A 22,780-nucleotide genomic window follows, 5' to 3' on the forward strand; every position below is an offset into this window, starting at 1 on the left:
TGTTAATGATATGCATGTCACTTCAGGAGTAAAAGAGAATGTGAAGGTGTCGCAGTCAAGAGGGGCTTTGATTTGCAGGGTTGTGTATTTGAGCCCAGACAGAGAGAGAGAGAGAGATAGTATAGTCAAGACTGGATTACCAACTGGACGACCCAAAAAACCCTGATTCCCTGCATGTCCATTGGTTTTTGATATATATATATCAATATATATTTTGGTTAATGTAGTTAAAAATTTCCACCAATGTACAAAATCAACTAGGGCAGGTCTTGCATTTTACCTGAGCTTGTGCCTTGCAGGGGGTCTCTGGTTGTAAGATCTTTATTATCTAAGTTTATATTGTGCCCACATGGTCCATATTTGTAAAGAAAGCCCTGTTTAATCAAATTACCGCAAACTAATTTAACAACAGAACATCTGGTGCGCCAGGTATTAAAATTTCAGCACTCTCATGGAAGCTGTCATGTAGTCTGCTGGGAAATCTGCACTTGATGTTAACTTGGAGGTGACAGGGTTCATACATAATGCACAGAGGGCAGGAGGTGGAAAGGTTTGGGGGCCGGTAGGCACTCTAGACAACAGATTTTTACCCCCATGATAGGTAGTAATAATGGGATAACACTCTGCAGGCAAGAAATAGAAACAATAAAGTGGAAACAACTCCAACGTGGGGCCATGGGATATCAGGGACAGCAAGGATCAGGTAAAAAGTAAAAGTTTAATACATTAAGAATATAATAATATAATATAAGGTATAATAATAAATAATATTATTAAAAGAAAAAGACTTATCTCTCATTTTATCCCACTAAATATGAATGTCAGACAGGTCATACAACAAGTATATGACACATAAAGTCCTTAATTTTACAGTTTAGTTGACATTTACATTCAATGCTTTACCTTCTTTTCATTCTCTGACTTTGCTCCAGCTGTCTCATGTCTCTGCTGTAGTGCTAATCTTTGTGAATGGACTTTGTCTTTGAGCAGGGCAGCGTAGCGGCAGTAGAGAGCATCTCTGAGACGGTGCATGTTCCTGTAAGCCTCAAGATGGCGCTGGAACATAAAGAAACTGAAAGGAACCAGCTGAAAGGAAATGAGCTAAAAGGAAGCACTACCTGAGTATGGAGGCAGAGGGCAGGGATTACAGTATTGAGTAGAAATAAGGACGTGATGACATTATTGATTACTGTGAGCTACTGACCATATTTGAGCATATTTGTGTCCTCCAAATACTGGCTCTGACTGACAGCAGAATTAGTGTCTTAGTGACTATGAAAGTGTCGTTATGGTTGTGGCAATGATATTTATGAACCTGCTCCAGCTGAGCCTGACGCCTGGCCTTGGCCTCTTGGTCTGGGTCTGGGCCGCTGTCTTGAATCACCTTTCTCCTCAAGAGTTCAGCTTTGTCTTCATCGCTTGCCTATCAACAGTAAAAACCCAATTTAGATGCTGTGGGAGGGAAACAGTCAGCTTGCCCAAAGATTAAATAAAGAATGCATTTTTGGTAATCCCTCTCGTCTGCCAAGAGCATCTGCCCACACAACTGCCTGACATTGTGTTCTTGCAATGCCCAGCCAAAAAAAGGAAGAAGGAATATGCCCACCTCCTTTCCTACAATGCAAAGCCCTTATATCCAGATCTTCAGCATGTCTCTAGAAAACAATTTTGTAAGGCTGTGATCTGCCCTAAGCCTATCATTGGGAAACAGTGTCCTTTAATCCTGATGAAGGGGGCTGATGAGGATTGATACTCAACAGATGTCAGAGGGGGAAGTTTTGGGGACAGATTTCAACCACTACATCTAGAGGGAAATGTTGACTTGTCCCAACAAAGACCATCAAGAGTAGAAAGAGAAAATATAAGATGAAAAGCAAAATATGGAGCACAAATCAGGAATGCGGCAAAAAAATGCAAGGCTAATGGGAGCAGCAACATGCATGCCAAAGCAGATTAACTACACAGAAAAACATGGAGCTACATGCTTCCTTTTATCACCCTCAAATAAAGAATAAAACATGTTTGAGCTTTGATGGGAGGACCGCACTGTCTGATCTTCTTTCTGAGGTCATGCTGCCTCTGGGAAATGCCTTGTCCTTAACAGGCTGCCACTGAATGACCGCATTACTAAGTTTTATGGGCCGAGTCTGTTCAGGAAGTGTCTGTTTTGTCTTTTCTCACAAAAGCTGCTGGAGACACTGGATTTATCAGTTCCGTTGCCACAGTGATGCTGTCACTGCAGAGTAAAGGGACCTGCAGTTCATTGCTCTGTCTGCTGTGTGCATGTGTCAGTGATGGGGCGAAGGCAGCATCCATCTGAGCTCCCTGCCACTATAAATCAGTGGAGGATAATACAGCTGTCCTGCTGTACTAGACGGTGATCATGATGCTGCAGAGAGGTGAACAGAAGCCTGCAGCCATTTCTTTTTTCTTTTTTTTTTCTTTTTTTTTTACCCCTGATTCAAAAAAGGGCACAGGAGAAATGGATGGGAGCTCATCAGAGATTGAGACATTGCAAACAGAATCAGAAAAGAAAAGACATGAGATGCTGCAGGTCTAAACGGTATGTGGCAGAGGTCCAGCGCTCAATGGAAAGACCTACAGCATAGGGTGGAGTTAAGAACTCAAAACGAGAAAGACCTTGAAGGTCAGATTCAAGAATGTGTTTCCAGTTGTAACCAAGCCGACCGTCTCAACTTTTGCCAGTTCCCACTTCTTTAAATCCAACTTTTCCTATTGAGTACAAGTATCTGAATAACTTCAGCCCTAATAATGCAGATCTTACCCCCAGGACAGACACAGTCATGAATAGTTCTGCCTCAAGCCTGAATCAGACAGCAATGAATACCAGTGCCGAGAAAAAAAAAAGGGAGCGAGGGAGGGAGGCACATAAACAAGGCCACAATTGAAATGACACAATAGAGGAGGATTACACAACTTTCAGTCACCGAGCCAGTTGATAATATCATCACAGGATCCATGGAGAACCGAACAAGTCTTGGTACACACTGTACTGGCTCAGTCGTGATCTCAGTCCGCTCCATGCGACAATAAAACAACTTTGTGACACTGAATGGGAGCATCTATTCAGGACACATTGCTTTATTCTAGTAGCCCGTTTGTTTACTCACATGGCATAAATGAGAAATCTGTAATGTCTTGTACAAAGCTGTGCTTTACATATATTTGACACCTGATTGATTATGTCATGAATTCTTGAATTTTTCCAGGATAACAGCATAATAAAATATGAAACTCTGAGTGGTGATGAGTCTGTTTTTAGAAAATACCTTTCTGACACCAACAGGTGATAAGTGTGCATCCCAGGTAGAGAGATGATTCCTTGATTGATGAAAGTCTTTGCACTTGGATCTCATGACAAATCTACTATCAAGGTAACCTTTAGAGAAACAAGGCAAGTCACGACTGAAAAATAGTACTGAAAAAAATTTAGGAATCCTCTCTGCTGATGTGTAAACATCACATTCCAGAGTAATACGTAACCACAATGTTACCTGAGCATACAAGTATTTTTTCAAAAAAAGCTTACCAGCTGTTGGTGTTTGAGGACTTCAAATTCACTGCAGTGTCTTAACATATTCTAGCTCACACTCGTCTGTCCAAGTTGTTATTGAGCTTTGAAGCGTACCACACTCTGAGTAAAACTCTGGTTACCAAGTGACAGAGAACAATAAAAGAAGGCTAAAGCTTATTACTCCCATACACACAAATACACACATTTTAAATATGTTAGTGACCCCACATGAAGATTTAATGTCTCAAAGGATTGCATATAATTACTGTTTCTGTAGGACAATATACAGACACCTGCAGTAATTCAGTAAAGAAGCCTTCATATTCTAATATTTGGTTTATTGCATTCAGTTCTGTTTTTTGCTGGAAACACACTGGTTTGTTGCTAGTCCCTCAGTTGGTCCTAGCAACAAACCAGAATTCAGTTTTTTGCTAAAACTTATGTACACGCAGTTCTGCAGGACATTTTGAATAGAAACTTCTCCCAGATTTTGGTACCAAGGCTCTCTTGTAGCTATGTGCAATGCTTAGTTTGATATTCCATAAGGAAAGCAGACTGGAGGTAATTTCCTGAATGGATCATGCACCTGGGCCCTACAGAGGCCCTACACTGGTCAACCCTGCTTAACAGGAAATCTAAGAAGCTTAGAACACTAATGCCCAAATGGCCTCAGGTAGCTACAGTGGCAACAAAGAGTCTTTAAAATACCATCTGGAGATTGGCCAGAAGTGTAACAGAAATCTAAATGACTTCAAATCAGCATCATGTAACAGAATTATTTAAGAGGCACAACACACAAATCAGCTTGTTAAGATTTAAAAGGCTCAGTGACACTTGGGTAATTAAAAAAAAAAACATTTTTACTTCAAATGGCATAAAATTATCAGCTGAGAAAACGTTTGACAGTACAAATATTTAGCAAATATTAAATATTGTACATCACTGATAAATCCCTACAAATGATATAACCCTCTTACTCGAGGAAAAATAAACAGTCCAGTTTGGTTTCAGCAGCAGGCGCATAAAGCGCTGTTGTTGACAGCTTATTGTTCTCTGACACAAAGGAACGGTTTCGCGTGCCTTTACGCAAATCCCTGTGCCAATCCAGGCGCCCCACTGAAAACAAAAACCATGTGCAAAGGACGAGAATATTAAGGTATTCAATTCAAACTTCAACAAATTATTGAATAGGCATAAACTCGCAAAGCAACATCCCTGTGAACCATAAGAAGCACTGTTGGTTGAGCCATGGGCTGCAATTAAGCTTTAAAATCGTATTTCTGTTGAGGAAAGTGATATTTTTTCTTATTCCAGTTCAATTTACTCGTCTGTTTTTGTTTTCTTGACTAAGAGTCAATTTCCTCATTTGCTTTTTTCACACTTATTTTGGGAGTAATTCAGAAACACGTGGACATTCCTCTACAGACATTTGCAAACATTTAATTTACACTTATATTTAAGACTTAAATTTAAGATGCCATTGCAGCAGGACTACATCAGTGCACACTTTTCACGAGTCCATCATCGCTTCAGTCAGCTATGAAATGAAAGATCAAGTGATCAAATCAAATGTCAGGTATCAGCAGCCTTTAAGGTGCGGGAGTGCAGAAAGTTTGTCGACTTTTCCCAAAGCAGCGGCATTTTCGACCCCTTTGAGCCACTCTTTACATTTCCTCACTACAGTCTCGTCCACATCTCCATCCTCCTCTTCATACTCCACGTCATCGTACTTGTATTGATCGTTCAACAGAGATATTTTAACGATGGCGGTGATGTCCTGCTCTGCTCCCTCCGCTTTGGCGACTGGTGCGCTGCCCTTGGACGCTCCGTGCGCCTTTTTGGAAGGAAAAACGCGCCTGTGCCTGAAGTCCGCGGCCGCGCAACACTTCTGTTGCTTCGCCAGCATCTGCTTTTCAAGATTTCGTTTTTGGATGACGAGAACGGCTTCAGGGGTGAGACTGAGGGTGAACTGAATCTCCTTCTTCCCTTCCTCTTTGCCATGGAGAAGTCTGGATGAGTCCATGGAGCTGGAGCGCCTGACACCTTCCGATGAGTCCTGAGGTTTGGGCAACGTCAGCCAGGAACACTGACCGGCACCCGGCTTCTGCGCTGGGCTTTTACTCTTCTCTTGATGAGCTTTCCGCCCCAAATTCCTTAAATTCGCCGATGTCCAAGATGAGGACTGCTTCTCCTTTTCGGAACCTTTTTCTCCGCCGGATTTGCTGGTGAGCTCAGTCTGAGGAGGCACTCCGTTGGCTTTCTTTTTCCCGAATAGTTCCCTTCCAGGAGAAGAGATCCGCTGGTGGAGGCTGATGGGCGGAAAAGGCATTTTTGTGACTGGAAGTGATCAGGATATAAAAACGTGCAAATGTTCAAAGTGCAGATGAGGAAGCCCTGCACAAAGCGACGAGCGGCGCTCTGCGGGCATTATCCAACAGCGAGGTGAAGGGAGGCTGTAGTGCACCTGTTGGCCACACTGACTAGAAATCAACTGGTGAGCACACACACAGACTGGCTGTTTTATGACCGTCCTGGCAGGAAGGCGTGGTCAGGAGACGCACCAAACAAAGCCACGAAAAAACTGCGGTGATGTCATTTCATCATTTCCAATAACTTCCGATGAGCCACATGCACCTCATGCTCCCCTCAGATTTTCTCACAGCGCCTCTGCCGTTTTCCAGCCACTGGAGAAGTTCACACGCACATAGCCTGCTTCACAAATTGTTTACCTGAATCAACCTGGAAGGTATTAATCATCTTCATGTATTGATATGAATGGTGTCAGTTTAGTTTCTGTGACACATGGACATTTTTTTTTTAACTTAAAGTGACAGCAGGTTTATCTGGTTTCCTTAAATGTGACTCATATTTATCACCTATTTTTAAGAATTTAATTTAGATTTTACAGTAGTCCTGTCTATGGGAATATATCTCGCTCATAAAAACACTGATTAGCCCTTAGTGCCTATAGATAACCCTGGTTGTCCTTGACCTAAGAAAACATGTCACAGGCACAATGACATGCATCTTGATTTTTGCCTTTCAGTCAGTCAATATAGTCTCAAATGTCAATTAACTGACGCGTGTGGATGGCCCATTGTTGTCGTGTGGACCGTGTAGCCTATGAAAGGCAATCTGAGGGAATATACAAATAGTATAGAGCATTGATTTCTCCTTCTTTCTGCTGTTATCTGCACTTTCACCCAGACAGTTCCACAATTGATTCAATGTAATTTTGTTTCCCTCAGTGTGGGTTGCAAGAGGAAATCAATACTCACCTTCTAGATCTATAGTTTATACCATTTATTTGATATTGCCTGAGCATATGTTACAATTTGTAGAACACTTTGCCTTTAAGTCATTCAACAGATAATTACTTAATTCATTGATTACCATACCAAATTTAAGTGTTATTACATATATCTTTACAATTTACAACACTGAATATGTGCAACATAACTATGTGATTTGAAATGGCATAATAAAAACTGGCATAATAGTTGCTATGATTAGAATAACATTCCTGTAGTTGATCATTTTTATGTACATAGTTCAGCCCGATCATCCTGACTAACTCATCTGTGACAAACCACGACAAGTTATTTATTCATCTTTACAAGATGGGATCATTAAGCTGAAGAGCACCCAGTGTTTAATTTCAGCGGCTGCCTTGGTGTGGTATCCTTCTTCTCTCTGACATAACAATGGATTAGAAGTAATAAAGAGGAAACAGGACACTAACAGATTGCTGGGGTCAGGGTATTTTCCCCCCCACATCCTCAAACTTTTAATCCAAAAATAGCGGGTAAAGAAAACTGATCACAAAAACAACCAACCTCCCTTCATTCAAGATAATTATTTTATCCCTCAGATTACTTGGAGAGTATATAGTGCTCAGGGATTTGCTGGCTCTCTGCCAAGTTAGTTGAACAAGTAGTACTGAAGGGAGATTTTGTCCATGCTAATCCACTGCCACATTATACAAGCACCTAATGAAAACATGTGGGGGCTGCACAACAGGCATTGAAATGCAGTTATTTAGTACAAAGAAAACCTAGAGGCATGTTTGCTGAACCTGAAGCAAACCTTGCAGCTACTACATAGGATGATAGGAAGCACTGTGGCTTTCTTTATGTGGTGGCTGATGCGTTAAACAGCTTTAAAATAATTTCTTCACTGTAAACCAAACAGATTGATGACTGACTGCTGGTCCAAGGTGCTCTATAAAATAAGAAGATGTACACCTTCTCATCAGGATAATATGAACATCTGCAGCACAGATGGGGGGTAGGCTGAGGTTACGAATCTTCTGGAGGAGGTTGTCATGGCAACCCTATCCTCAAAGGCTATGCCATCATGCTGAAGCAATATAGGATCCCAATGCAAGCTATATTAGGTTATTAGGTCATGTCAAAAGCACAATGTTCAGAAAAGCGTAATTAACTGGGTCATTGCTACATCTGGCAGGAAATCAAATTTAAAAAGGAGAAGCAATTTTAATGTAATGAGCTAAGGGGGCGGGGGGGGCAGGTGTATTCACATACACATGGAAGACTAACAGACACTAGACAGGCGCTGATTTTTAATCTATTTAGCTGGAAAAACCTCAAAAGAGTTGTGGATATCAGATATCCCTGTGTATCACCACTGAAGCGGTGCCTCTATTGCCTGAGGGAAAATAGTTAGATAAAAACACTGAATAACATCTGAGAGCATATTTATACATCAGTGCCTAGTCAGAAGACAGAAAGAAAATGTGTTTTAATATTTGTGGGTAAGTCAGCACACCATTTAAATATCCAGAAGAAAATGTAATCTCACACTGTTAAAAATGTAAATATGTATGGTTGGTCAATGTCTCAACTCTTCATATATACTGTAAATACAAATATTATACAGTAAGGCACTTGCGCTGTAAATTACAATGTAGAAAGTCAAAAACAAAGTCAAAATGATTTCCCTGCATTTAAATGGTATAAAACCCTCAGAAAACATGAGAATATCTTTAAATATATTAAGTATTAAAGGCACTCTTCTCTCAAAACACAAGCAAAAGGTGATAAGCGTTATAATCTGATTATAGTTAAAGACCTTCAGCAAGACTTAAAAAGCAGAGAATTCACAGTATGAAACAGCCAAAGTAAAAATTTGGAGATATAGTGTATAAACAACACAAATGTATATTTTACAGAGCAACCACTTTTGCAATTTGTATATTAGGACCAGTCTTCACATGAAATTGTAGACTCAGTAGCTTTAACTCAGGCAGGTAGTGAAGCATTTCATCACAGCATCCCTGTGAAAAAAAACAACAACAGAAGAGTAAATACCTAAATAACAGTGGAAACAATGCAATACAGCAAAGAAATGAAAGAAAAAGGTATGAAGGAATGTTGGTTTAGAGTTGCTCTAAAATGATCCAGGAACAACTTGATCCAGGAGACGAGCCTGGAGAGCAAAATCCTGTGATGCGTACAAAATTAAAAGCGACAAAAAAAGCACTTCCATCCTTTGTTATGAAGATTTGGGTGGGGCTCGTCATGAATAAGTGAGCGTGTTTTGGCGGGGAAGCACCACATGTTCCCGGTGATGGGGGCTCCCTTTTTCTCCAGGTACTCTGTGTTTGAGGGATGATGCAATACAAGCGATCACCATGGCAACCACACACCGTTGCCTACTCTATTTCCCCTTGCACTGTTTGCTCTTGCCATCAGTGTGTTGCTATGCAGACTTCGCCTGCAGCCACAGTTAAATTTTCGGTGGAGGAGGTGTGAAAACCCAGTCAAGGTTAAAAGGAGAAGGGGGGATCATAAGCAGTCTGAGAGGGAGGACAGGAGGTCAGAGCACAGACAGAAGACTGGCTCCTTCCAATGCTTTGGTTCCTCCCTCTGGTGTATTAACAAAAAAAAACACAAGCATCCTCTTCTCTAGCACCCATACAGCCTGAGGTTTGTTTTTTTTTTTAATTTAATTTTCACTTGATGCTATTTTTGCTCCCCCCCCCCCCAAAAAAAACTGCATGAATAAATGATGCTTCTCAGAGACTTCCCCAGCATCTGATTAAATTTTAGAGCAACAGTAGCCTTAAAGCACTGTGGGAAGTGCACATGCAGCAGGTTTTTGTACCTTGGACTTCAGGCGTGGGAGGTTATAAATAGACAACAGGGTAAAATACATTAAAGGATCAAGTCCATTCGCCATGTGGTGTTGTGGCTGGCCAGGTATCACACTTTGTTTGAGCATGAACAAGGATGGAGAGGGAGGTCAAAATATGCATTTGCTCTATAATAACATAGCAAACAATAGAGAGCTAAATGATCAAATCCAAATTAAATGAAAAATGGATTAAAGTAAGAAGCTTAAGAAGAGAGGATAATAACGTGTTGACCAAAAAAAAAAGGTAAGAAATATAATAAAGGATAACATAAATAAATACGTCATCACCAGGATTTCAACAGGCGATCCCAAAATAAGACGTCAAATTTGCATTTCTCCATAGGAATTTGGTTTTTGTGGGGTGGCACAAGGAAAAGGTCTTTGTCTCAGCTTTGTATTGTTGTTAGCGTTTGGGTGGGGGAGGGGGAACATAGGGTGGTTATAAGAGGTCTCTCAGCTGTCGGGACAGATTATAGGGTCGCCCAAACACACAAGGCACTTGGGGTGGTGGAAGGGGGGCATGGGGGGGGGGGGGGGGGGGGGGAGGGGGGGGCTTCTAGATCTCTCACCAAATGAGACATAACCCTGTTTACAGCTGGACTGGCAAAACAACATCACACCTCATGCTTGGCTTAGAGAAAGCACTGAGGTGGTGCAACATATGGAAGAATTTAAGGGGTGAACACCTGAATACAGAGGAAGGTTTTCTTGTATTCAAAGGACAAAGAAAGTAACCTGTGAGACTATTATGTGATTATGAGACTTAATTTTCATACAGTACCACAACTACAATACTGTATTAAAATACAATACTGTATTTTATACGGGACAGCATATTCATCTGGCTTAAATCTGGCTTAAAGAGCATTATTGCGTGAGAAATGATTTCATTTTGACATCATGGATGAGGCAAATAATGTCACAGAGCTACAGCACAGGGGAGTGTGAAACAACAAGCTGCCATTTGTTTGACACTTAGTGCCGGCCCTAGTCATGGGGGGATTACAGCCATATGGTGGAGACAAACAGCCGGATGTTTAGACGTAAATAAAAAAACATGTTGTCTTTCAACGGTCGGTCATAGTATTGCCTCCAGTTTTTTGTGTGTGGCTTAATAGTGTTATTTGTGGACAGAGCGTTATGATAAAAAAATGGGAGATGTATTTAAGGTCGCAATTTCCATGACAGCGACTGGTTTCTCGGGAAGTGGCTCAAGTGAAAGGTGTACTCTTATAAAGTGTTAAACATACAACCGAAAATCAATGCCGACATTTTCAAATATAAATCATATAATGATGTTATCTTACCTGGCAAATGGAATGTAAGAGATGCTATACCTGAAAGAGAAAAATATAAAACATCATGATGAGGGAACATTTACTGTTTATGTTAAAGACAAAATAGAATCCAATGACATGGAAGAAAAGTACAAACATGATTTTGAGGCTAAGCAAGTCAAACTACATGTTAGTACATGTTAATTTCATATTTCACTAGTATAGACCAGTCAAGATGTCTTGAGCATAATAGTGAAGACATTTCCCTTCAGCTGAACTTGACATGTCTGGTATGTTTGGGACCTCTGAGATTTTGACTTAAACTGAAATTTCCATGTGTTTCAATGATGCTTATCTGCATGCCTGGGTGATGTTTCAGAGATTAAAGATTAAAAGCATAATATAGATTTAAGCATAATAGCATAATAATGTTATTTCTGATGATCAAAACACATTCTGTTTTTAAAATGCTCCATCAAGTAGCAATCACTGGACTGATGGGTATTTGATGTAACTTGGCGAGGGATTAACCACACGTGATTGTGAATGAATTGGATACACTGTAATCTTCGTGCTAATGATTCAAGACAGATTGTCAGCCAGACACCAAGTACAACTAAAACACGATACCCTGTGTTGGAGGGAACGATTACAGCTGCAGTGTAGCTTAAAAATCCCCTGATCAAACATCTAATTTATTTAAAATATGTGAGGAATCTACAGCCGTTGAATGATTAACTATAGCCTGAGAAAGATTACCATCTTATGTGACCACCAGTCAGCAGAAACTCTCCTCTGTCCTGTTAAGCAGGGCTGTGAGAATTACTGTAAGACCCTGGATGGAGTTATAGCTAAGAAATGGCCAAGTTATGTTTAAAATAATCAAATAAAGTAAAATAAGTAAGTTAAAAACAAGCTTTCCATTCTGTTTTTGTTATTTATCTTCCTACAGTCTGCCACCCTCTATATTTTAGTCAGTGTGCTTTAGTGTCACATGGTCACTTTGTAAGTTTACAGTCTTCAGCCTGAGGACTGGACTTTGCCCACTTGTCTGCGTCGGTCAGTGGCGACGTCTTCTTACTGGACCACCTTCACACAGACGGCTGACTGCCTGCGTGGGAGTGCACTATGCCCCCAGTCTGTTAAGAATGAGCTTGGGATGTGTGACTTGTGGTTGCTATGGCGATGCCTCTGAGAACGCAGGCAGAGCGGAAGTGAATGTACTACATGAACAGTAGGTGCAATAGTAGCGTAGCGATGAGGATGACACAGTCCTTGCTCAGTGATGCACAGAAACTCCCTGTTCTCTTCCTCCTGACTTGCTGGGGGTTTGTGTTTCTATGAGCAGAAACTCTTTGTCACTACTGTGCAAATATCCTCATTAATGACCATACATGCACTGACACGCTAATACATGTCACTGACAGGTCTATTTACTCACTGCTATGCTGGAACTTAACCCCACTGACCCTCAGGATGAGACAACAAGACTTTGAATTGAAGACTACTAAGGCTGCAACTAACAGTTATGTTCATTATCAGTCAATCTGTCAATTATTATTTTTATGTTATGTTGATCAATAGTAATAGTCTAAATCACATCTGAAAATAATTAAAATGCCCATCACAATTTTTCAGAGCCCAGGGTGATGTCATCAAATGACTTGTTTTGTCCACCCAACAGTCCAAAACCCGAAGATATTCAATTCATAATGTAACTCAACGGAGAAAAGCAGCCAATCTTCACAATTTGAGAAGCCGGCACCAGAGAATGTTTATAATATTTCTCAATACAAGACTGAACTGATTAATCAGTTATCAAACTTGGAGACAATTTAATTCTCTGTCGATCAACTAAACAATCTACGTAATATTTCAGCCCTAATGAATGTATATCAATAAATGAAAACATGGCAAAACCATGTTATTTCAAACTGGACGGAGTCGATGAAAGCTTTTCAAAGGAGGTAGAAACAGGAAATTATTGAGGTGCGTACAGTTAAATCTGACACACTTTTTAAAAATAGTTTTTTTAAAACTACTTAGGTGCTATAAATTCTCATTGGACTGTCCACCTGTGAGCTCTGTAGTCGTAATGACCCCGGGGATAGCTGGCAGTGATTCAGTCCTGTTTGTAAACAACTGTCTGTCTCTACTTGGCAGGACCACATAGTGTATTCGAGTCTAAAAAAGTAGGTCCACGCTGGTTCTGGCACTACCACTTCCTCTACAGGCTAAAAATATACTGACCTACCTGGCATCCTACCTTACAGTCTAATTACAACACTCCTGACTCATGCAGATGTCACTGATTGCAAACCAAGGTAAATCACTCTAATCATAGTTTTAGCATCACATATGAGCATCTTGTTATCATTATATGACAAGCATATGAGATTTACTCTTCATAGTTTGAGTAAAAAACTGCTCGTTAGGCTCGAACTATTCTGAAAAGATATGTTACTATGAAAAAATATCGAATAGAAAGAAGCAGGGAGTGTGACAATGATCATTTAACCATTTATAGATTTATCCATGCACATGCAAAGAGCAGGATGTCAGATAAGTGCACCAGCAGTGTGCTTAACTCCACTCATGACCTCGCTGAATGCAGGCCAAAGCAGCTTCATCTGAGTAGGTGTGACTGATCAGCCAACGTACTACAGTTGAGACATGACTGATACTGTCACACTTACCATGTCATTGCCAAAAACTGCAGAATACAGAAGATGATAGCCAGCCCCTTTTTATGCCACTGTGGAATGAAACATAGAACGATTATTCTACTCATCAAAAAACACTGCAATAAAACTATAAAGAATGTAACTTGTTTGTGTTGTTTTATTGTCTACTTACCCAAAACACTGCACAAAGTGTTAAGACAAGGCAGAGCTGGTGGGAAAAGATAAGAACGTTATCTTCTTGTATGTCGGCAGAATGACATTTCACAGCAAATGAAAACCACTAACCCAAAGAAATGTGTTGTCAAGATCGGACACTTTATCTTCTCTATCCTTTAAGACCACATGGTGAGGAGTACTACTTCTTTAATTGAACCTGACCTTCTAATCTAAAACCAAAAGGCTTCAGACATTTTACCTCCTCGAGTGTGAAAGCAGACACAGAATAAATGGACATCAAATACTTTCCAGTACGAGTTTTAACATGAATAAATATCCAGTGAAGCATTAAGTTCAGCAAAGAGTCCAAAATACAACACTGTATAAATATGAATATATATATAATCATATTTACCAGCATGACAATGGTCGCTATCAGTCTTGTTTTTTCAAACATGCGCTTCAACTGTTTTAGTGGTCCCATTAGGAAGCAGGTGCTTTAGAAGAACAAAAAGAAACAGAGAGGTTACGGTTTTTAAACATCAGTAAAAAGTGCACTGGACAGTTTTTATAATGTTAATTCAGGAAATGATTGTTATCATATCTGGTGTTAAGTGCACCAGATATGAAGTTATAATGGTAATGAAGATATGATGGTGCATTTTCATCGCTCTTTCCAGACATAACCTGTTAAACTAGACTGTGAATATGTTGATAAATGTTCAGTTTCTGTAGGAGATGTTTTGTCATTACTAAGGTTTGTTCATGTATTCAGAACAAGTTCCTTCTTTCTGTAACACTTTGGAAAATGATCAACTGTACATACATCAACAGCATGATCAGCCATGACAAACATAGTTACACATAGATGTTGTTCCATTCTCAATATTTTGGGTCAAATAAGTGTCTATTCTACATTTTCAACATCAGAAAATTAATCAACTGATGTATATAAACGTTATATACATAGTCTTATATAATTAGTCTTCACATGTTTACACACACACACACACACACACACATACAAATGTCTTGTTTGCTGTGTGGCCACCATAATTAAATTTACACTACATGTTGCAATTATTAGGGGGTTAATATTTAATGTCCTACACCGTAATGACACATTTAAAACCTCCTTCATGATGCATGTGTGACGTGACTAAGTGTAACAACACAAAGGCTTTCCCCGATGACGAGGCATGCGGCTCTGGGCTCAGCTGGGCTGAGTGGGTAGCGGGAGTCTGTGGAGCGTCACATCTGTTAGGTGAGACACGAGAGCAGTCTGCGTTGACGCAGGCTCTTTCTACTGGTCTGCCAAAAGGGCTGGATGCTCAGAGTGACTGAGACACTAATGATATCCACACACACTGCTACTGCCGATATAGAGGAAGGAAATGACGTGTGCAATTTAATTACATTATCGATTTGAATTATTACAAAATCGGTAATGTAATTAAAACACATTTAGCATCGGGCTTGTATTAACCTACTGGATGTGAATTTTGAACTTGATTTGACAAAAGACTGAGCAACAGCTGACATTTGGCCTGGGACCCATCATGACATTGATTCATATTTTTGACAATCATCCACTACTGAAGGTGACATGACAATCTCCACCTTGTAACCTCTGTAGTCAGGAACAGTTGAAAAATTAGGATTATCATGTTTTAAGATCCTTAAAATATGACATTGTCTTGCTTTGGATCAGTAACCTGGGCTATGAAAGCAGAAGGTGACCCAGTTTCTTGACGCATCTAAACCTTGTGGACATATGATACCTGAAAATAGAGACCGGCCTGTCTGAAAACAAACCCCCCGTCAATGCTTTACTGTCTGTCAAAGAAAAAAAAAAAGCCATCTTTACATTTAGACAAGGGATTATCTAGATTAAATAATCAATAATAATAAGATCCAGTGGGCTGATGATAAATTGTGAAGATGAATTCTGATCTTTCTTTAAGATAGCTTGAACTATAAACAGTGAGGACCAGACAGAGTGTACACAGTACAGTATGTCATTGCAACAGCATTATGAGAGCACACAGCCAGAATCCTACCCTCACAATGCCACCACCATCCTACAAATACTGGTTGAATCAATGTCACACTACCACAAGGGAACATTTTAGATTGATTATAGACTTTAAAAACTGTATTATTGTGTTGCAAGTGTGGCTTTAAGCAAGTTAGAATAATGGACGCTATAATGACAGGTTTGGAAGTACGGTGCTCAATCACAGAGAAGATACTAGCCTAGCCTGTTATGCCCCTACATAGTGAAGGCATCATTTACTTTTTAACACTCCCCAGAAAACTTGGGTTTGCAAATAATAATGCGAGAAAACACCAATGTCTGGTCTATTCCTCGAGACATAGCTAAACAAACAGGAGACAAAAACAGCTCGTCTGTTCCTCATGATTATTGTTTCTTAAATACCTTCTGATTTTGAAGCAACACACAATTAAACTGAACGTGGGTTACACAATTATTTATATGATCATTGCTATCATAATTAGATAAACTTAATAAAGGTGCAATATCAGCCCTTTGCTTTTAAAAGACTGGCTCATTTTTCACAGGTAAGCCTGCCTGACCAATTTTTGGCTGGACCAGCCCTATAACCGCGGCTGTCTGTGAGTGAATGAGTCTAAGTGAGTGGTGAAGTTACACCATTGGTCATCCATCCCTTGCTCTTTCAAAATAAAACGGCATGAGATGATGGGGGTGGAGGACAGCAGTGCGACACAGAATGACTGTGTTTCCTGCTCTGAGCTATGACACTCTCAGCTCCGTTGTTAAATGCAGCAAAGTCAGCTAAACTCCTGTTTAAACAGATGCTTACCAGCGTCTCTACCATCATCCTCCTCTACCATCCAGTGTGATCAACTCTCTGGCTGGCAGCACCGCCAGCAGCCAGTAGGCGAGGCGCTCCATGATGCATTTTATAACTGAACTAATACCAGGACGCAAGCTTTTTATTTCTCTGACGTTTTCACATCACAAATGATGAACAACAGCATTAAAACACGAGTCTTGCAGGTAAGACGTGAAACTGATGTAGCTGTTTTATCAATGCTCTGGGGCGGCTGCTCTGCAGGTGCGCTTGATTTGAATGTAACTGCGGTAACTGTGCTGAGATAAGCCTCCTGAATTTGCACCCAAAATGTTGTCAAAACTTTCATTAACAATTTCCACTGCAGCCTCCATGATCATCGACTGGGAAAGAGGCAGAAAAAAGGTGCATGGAAGCATGAGGGAGAACGCAGAGTTAAAGCACCCCAAATAACCATCAGTCTGACAAAACACTCAATGCAGAGTGAAAAACCAGAGACATCCCCAGAGTGAAACAGGTGAAAGAGCAGCGGGAGTTAACAGATAATTAAAATAGTTGTTATACACGTGGTGATTTACTGGTGCTTTCCAAACACAGTTCCAGCTGCAGGCAACAGCATTCTTCCCTCAGAGGCAACCTATAAGTGTAGCATAACTACATTTTCTAAGTAGGGATAAATCCCTTTAAATGGCTTCAAGCTGTGGTGGCATTATTACTGAGTCTACCTGAGTTTCACTTATATTTAGTTAGAAAGACAAATATATTAAGTGAAATATGGCTTATTTGGGTGGCAGGTCAAACTGATCACAATAAATAATGATGACTATCATTTTAGTTGTAATCCTAAAGTCCAGAGCAGAAACAGTATTATACCACTGTTCTTTATCAATGAAGCAGAATGAGAACATCTGATGGTCCCTCAGGCACTTGTCTGGCAACAGGTGATGAGTGCACAGGGGTAACAACAGTAAATTATAATCATGACTACTTGACGTGCACTCTTTATCAACAGCCTAGAAACAAATCTTGGAGAAATGTGCGGCTGTGCCAAGGAAGAATATAACAGGGTGTGGCAGTCATCAAGGCAATAATGATTTAAGAGTGTATGAGTCTGCTTCCCGTCATTTGTTATATTCCTGGCAGTGTGCCACTTGGAGAGAAAAATAAGATAGCAAGAATATTCTCAGACCGTCCAAATTCAGCTGCACTTACTTACCTGGAAAGAGCTGCGATGTTTCCTAATGTGTAGAAGACGGCGAAAAGCTTGACTCCATTTGGAAGGAACAGCAGTGCTGAGCCCTGGTGAAACAGCAAAATAGTCTCCGTCAGCTACACAGAATAATGTCAACACACATCAGTCTTTATCAAATAGCTAAATGAATCCTGGACTTTAACAAGGATGAAGGCTTTTATATTTTCTTAATTTATTATGGAAAAAACAAGGAGTTCTGTGGGCTGTCCTATCAGTTTACTGAAACATAATGGGCTCCCCCTAGTGCCAAATCACCATATGGCTTTGTTTAAGAAGCGCTGTCTGGATGGCATTAAAATCCATATACATGTTCATTATTTGAGGAGTGAGGGCATACTTCAAGTGTTGTAGTTTAGTGGTGGGGCCTTAAGGATGTTTAAATAGCCTGCACCTAATAAGTGGATTTCATAGAAGGAGCAGGTTCAGGAGTTGGTATATCTTCTGAGAAAGGAGGGTATTCATAAATCACTTATAGGTTTAATTAATTTAATGAATGTTCATGGCATACTGTATCCACTGTGTCCCTGTGTGTGAGTTTATACACAATATCAGTAGATCTGAAACTTTTTCAATAACCTTAAGTTTGAAGCTGGAGGCAGATCTGTGATTTGGAATTAAATTAATAAATGTGCAATTGCATAATCCAGATTTCTTGGTGCAAATAGTAATAATAGTTTGGCTGATGTAGACCAAATCACACTCTTCCTTGTGTGGTTGTGTGAATGCCTTTGTGTAATTATAATTTCTGCAGAGGGCACAATGACAGAAACTGGTTTTAAGGGCTGGCAGCCAGGTGATATTTTGGTGTTGGAAGAAGATCTATGACTGGATGAGATAATCTTTAAGATCACGTGTTGTTTTGTTGGCTGATGTGCATTGATCTCTGCATTCTGTGAATTTCACCACCAAAGTCTACACACACAGAGGGTTTGTTGAGGCTTTGTGAGTGTGAATTATAACTGTGGTGGCTTAAAAGTGCCGCCTATCAGCAAGTGCTGCCTGTGACAAGACTTCCTGTGAAATACCCCATTGTTAACATTGAGGAATCTTCATGTTTATTAAGTAAGTGTCATGTGTGAATATTTTTAAGCTGCATGTGTAACAGAACAGGAATTTGCCTTGATGACAGTGACGCTTAGCCATGTTGACAACTTTGATAGTTTTTATATATGCTACAAAGTTAACATAGTACAAGAAAAACTAACTCGCTCCAACTGTGGACCATAGATAACCATATTAACAGAGTTATGTTGGCTATGCATTCCCAATGTCAGTATATAGTCTAGGAATGTGTGTTTTATCTTATATAGGGATGAAAAAGGTTGGGATTTTTTTTTATCTCACTGTGATTATCTGCTGGGTGCTGGTGAGAGTCTGAATCTGTCCTTGTTTGTTTTTCACCAAAAAGTAGGGCTGTGTGATATGACCAAAATCTCATATCCCAACTAGGTCATTTCATATCCACTACATGTATCATGATATGGCACATTTTCAGTAAATTCAATGAATACCTAGTTTCTGGTCCATGTCAGACTTTTCATGCCCAAAACCATGCCCATGCAACAGAAGCAGTCCCTCTTTTAGTTATGAGCTCCTTGTTTTGTCTTTGTCCATCTTTTGTGTGGATTACATTAATAAATTACTCTTCTTGGCTTTTTTACTTGTGAGGCTTTTATTACACGGAGAGCAGAGGAGAGTAGCGTGACCATAAATGACACCAAAACACAGTAGAGACTCTCACACTGAGCTGAAATGAAACGAGTGCACATAAATTAGGTAAATAACATAAATAAACAGAGCCTCTACTGCGTTGTCATTTATCGTCATACTAGTCTCCTCTGCCCTCTGCGTTTCACCACAGGCGCGGCTGAGCCCTCAGTGTGTGTGCTGCACACACACAGTGGAGCAGATGAGAGACAGTAAACCAGGTGAAGTACTCAAGTTAATGACAGCTACACTCGTTACATTACTGTAAGTAGAATAAAAGCTTCGCAAGTAAAAAGCCAAGAAGAGAAATTTATTAATGTAATCCACACGAATGATAGACAGACTCCAAATGATGAAAAATACTGCTGTAAAGACTGTGATTTGCGACACAACAAAATGAACAATAGAGCATATTATGAGAGATGATGTTTTTCTATCATCACACGATATATATCGTCATATCGCACAGCCGTACTAAAAAGGATGTTCACAAGAAAAAAAGATATGTGTCTCATGATGCAATAAAAATATTTGTTTTGTAACAAAATGTAAGGTAAAGTGATTCCAGTATGTTTTAGTAAACTAACATGATGGTTTGGTGCAGACCACAGCAAAAGTCACATCATCCTCATAATTGAAAATTATAATGCAAAAATGATCCCTCCCACTAAAATTTCAGCCCCACTTATTAACATAAAAAGGCAGCAGGACTCACGAGTATTGAGCACAGGATGCCTGCAGCAAAGCATATGACGAACCATTTCACCCTGGTGCTGTAGCTGAGAGTGCTGGCATCAAGGACCTGGTGAGAACAATGGGAGGATGTCACAAGGCGAAGCTAACGACCTGCAGAAAGACCCACAGGCTTCCTACTGATGATTTAAACATGTTCGTTCACATCAGACAAATAACAGTCAGCTACAATGTTATCACAAAATACACACAGCACAGGTCTGACTTGAAGACCCAACTGGATACACTGAACTGAAGCAAATGAACCAATAAATGTAAAAACTGCAAGCATGCGAGACTATGTTGTGCTGGAGTAAAACTTTAACTTTCCAACGAGTTAAACAGTACCATCATGTAAAATAAAAAAACACAGGGTTCAAGTTAGCACCTTACCTCATTTCCTCCTCCTTGGGAATGCGTGTAAAAAGTATCAATACACAAACAAACACAATTAATTAAATATTAACAGAAGACTATGATATCTATCTTGAAAGAGGGTCAAACTAACCGAGTAGTAACTTGTTTATAGTATAATACACAAACTGTTCAGGACTTATGTTACACTAGTTAACTAACGTTTTCCTGAAAGCTAACTGACATTTTAACGACGGCTAATGCTAATAATTAACGCTAACTCTAAGAAAATAATACATTATTAGCAGATTTATGTACATTAACACTAAGTCTAACACAGGCCGCGAAACTAGCATAGCTTAGTGTTGTTTTTTTATTCTATTTTATCTACTGACATGACGTTAGCATTAGCATCATATACTGTCATATAGGCTACCTGTGCAGTGAGACCCAACTCTTCATTTTCCTCCTGGCCGCTTAGCACACGACGAAGCTTGTCCATCGTTGAGAGCTAGCTGGCAAAAGTGCTCAGAAGTCAGTGTTGTCCGACCTTGTAAATATTTCCTGCTGAACGTTTGCTGTTGATGTCCACAAGTTTTAATCGCTGTACGAGCAACTTCGACTTCCTGGCTTCCCGAACGATGCTTTCTGTAAGTGCTGACTTAGAATCGGTTTGTCCGCACCCAGTGGTGGCCGTCATCGCTGGGGAGGTGTTTCACAAACTGACCGCAGATCAGCTCGGCGAGGCAACTTTAACAACCTCATTTCCTCAGAGCTGCTGCTGCCTTCAGGTTCTGTCGGAAATAATGCTGTTATGAAAGGAGCTGCGTATGACTCTCACACTGTATATGTATAGCATTCTCCTTCATTTTGAAGCATCAAATACGCATTATTTGTCTGAAAAATCACCGTTTCGCTTGCTATAGCCTACTTCGTTAGTCTACTTAATTTTACATTAATCCAGCCATTTTCAAATAGGCTATAAACAGTGTACTGTATATGTGACCCTGCTTCCTGCTGTTTTTGTGTTGCTTTGTCGCCACCTAGTGGAGATATAACGACAAGGTAAGACACAGGGCGCTGTCAGCACAGTAAGACATTTAGCCATGTCTTGACATGACCATGCTTGGTAGTTTTACAAGCTTGTCTTGTGAGGAGTGTTTTGACTAATTCCATGCGTAATTTCAACATTAAAAAGATACTGGATTTCAAACATGGTGATCAATGTTTGAGGAAGAAAAACTTTAACTGTGACATGTGTTGCCAGCCTATTGGAAGATACATACAAAATTGCAAATGCCCTGTTTTTACCATAATGGTGAATATGACCTTGTGTTAAAACATTTTTTTTGCCAAGGCTATATAATGTTGCCTTGTCTTTATCAACAACATAACTGGCGCCAAACGAGATATAGTCATGGGAGGCTTTTGACTTTGGGTCACACTGTCCTGAGGGAAACAGCTATCGACTTGACTTTTTATGTTTATGCCAGCAGAAATCTTCATTTTAATTAGCCTTAAATACTCAGCAATTACAGACAATCAAAAGGAAAGGGTGGCACTGAAAACACAAATTCTAGACACAACAGTGAGATAATCTCTTTAAATCTGAAAATGAAAATGCAATATACATTATACATCCTGAATACTGCAGTCATCTTATCTGTCACTTTGCTGTGTTTGTTTGTTTTCAGGATTATTTATAAAAGTGGAAGTTAACATCTAAATGTTTACCTAGGAACACATTTAGGTGTAAAGACAAGGTCTTACTGTTTCAAAAGATAGTAATAATGCTTCAGTTTTATAGACGTGGTTGTTCATATGTCCCTACTGATGAAACTGGTGAATCCTTTGGCCACAGGGGGAGGAACATCTCTTCATCATCTTTTAATCTGTGCACACAATTTAATATGAATGAAATCACCAGTGTCTCTCTGGTCTTTGGTAGAGGGGAGATAGAAGTATCACAGTTTACCTTGAAGTCAGTCACGTTTTAAATTCCTTAATCAAACATGAAAAGGTGTACTCTCCTATAAAGGTAATATTGCACATTTAACTCTAGTCAATCAACTTAAATGAGGATTAGAGTG

The 22,780-nt window shown here is 39.9% G+C and overlaps 2 protein-coding genes across 2 annotated transcripts; both read right to left on the bottom strand.

The window, feature by feature from the left end:
* Positions 1 to 704: 704 nt before the first annotated feature.
* Positions 705 to 6,257, bottom strand: prr18 (proline rich 18). The gene is made up of 2 exons (XM_067609810.1): positions 3,974 to 6,257; positions 705 to 3,926 (listed from the first exon to the last, which is right to left on the bottom strand). The coding sequence occupies exon 1, from the start codon at positions 5,862 to 5,864 to the stop codon at positions 5,115 to 5,117; it is 750 nt and encodes a 249-aa protein (XP_067465911.1). The 5' UTR covers positions 5,865 to 6,257; the 3' UTR covers positions 705 to 3,926; positions 3,974 to 5,114.
* Positions 6,258 to 8,277: 2,020 nt separating this feature from the next.
* sft2d1 (SFT2 domain containing 1) lies at positions 8,278 to 21,406 on the bottom strand. The gene is made up of 8 exons (XM_067609811.1): positions 21,127 to 21,406; positions 20,320 to 20,406; positions 17,862 to 17,944; positions 14,224 to 14,305; positions 13,825 to 13,860; positions 13,665 to 13,723; positions 10,999 to 11,028; positions 8,278 to 8,831 (listed from the first exon to the last, which is right to left on the bottom strand). The coding sequence occupies exons 1-8, from the start codon at positions 21,190 to 21,192 to the stop codon at positions 8,792 to 8,794; spliced, it is 483 nt and encodes a 160-aa protein (XP_067465912.1). The 5' UTR covers positions 21,193 to 21,406; the 3' UTR covers positions 8,278 to 8,791.
* Positions 21,407 to 22,780: the final 1,374 nt, after the last annotated feature.

Source organism: Thunnus thynnus, chromosome 14, assembly GCF_963924715.1.
Source record: "Thunnus thynnus chromosome 14, fThuThy2.1, whole genome shotgun sequence".
NCBI classification, from domain to species: Eukaryota; Metazoa; Chordata; class Actinopteri; order Scombriformes; family Scombridae; genus Thunnus; species Thunnus thynnus.

What these genes read in the sequence shown, in the direction of transcription:
- prr18 (XM_067609810.1), bottom strand. Translation starts at nt 5,864, where the DNA reads ATGCCTTTTCCGCCCATCAGCCTCCACCAGCGGATCTCTTCTCCTGGA.
- sft2d1 (XM_067609811.1), bottom strand. Translation starts at nt 21,192, where the DNA reads ATGGACAAGCTTCGTCGTGTGCTAAGCGGCCAGGAGGAAAATGAAGAG. An exon ending in AACATCGCAGCTCTTTCCAG is followed by an intron (nt 14,306 to 17,861) that starts GTAAGTAAGTGC and finishes GTTCTTCTAAAG; the next exon opens with CACCTGCTTCCTAATGGGAC. An exon ending in TAGCGACCATTGTCATGCTG is followed by an intron (nt 13,861 to 14,223) that starts GTAAATATGATT and finishes TTTTCCCACCAG; the next exon opens with CTCTGCCTTGTCTTAACACT.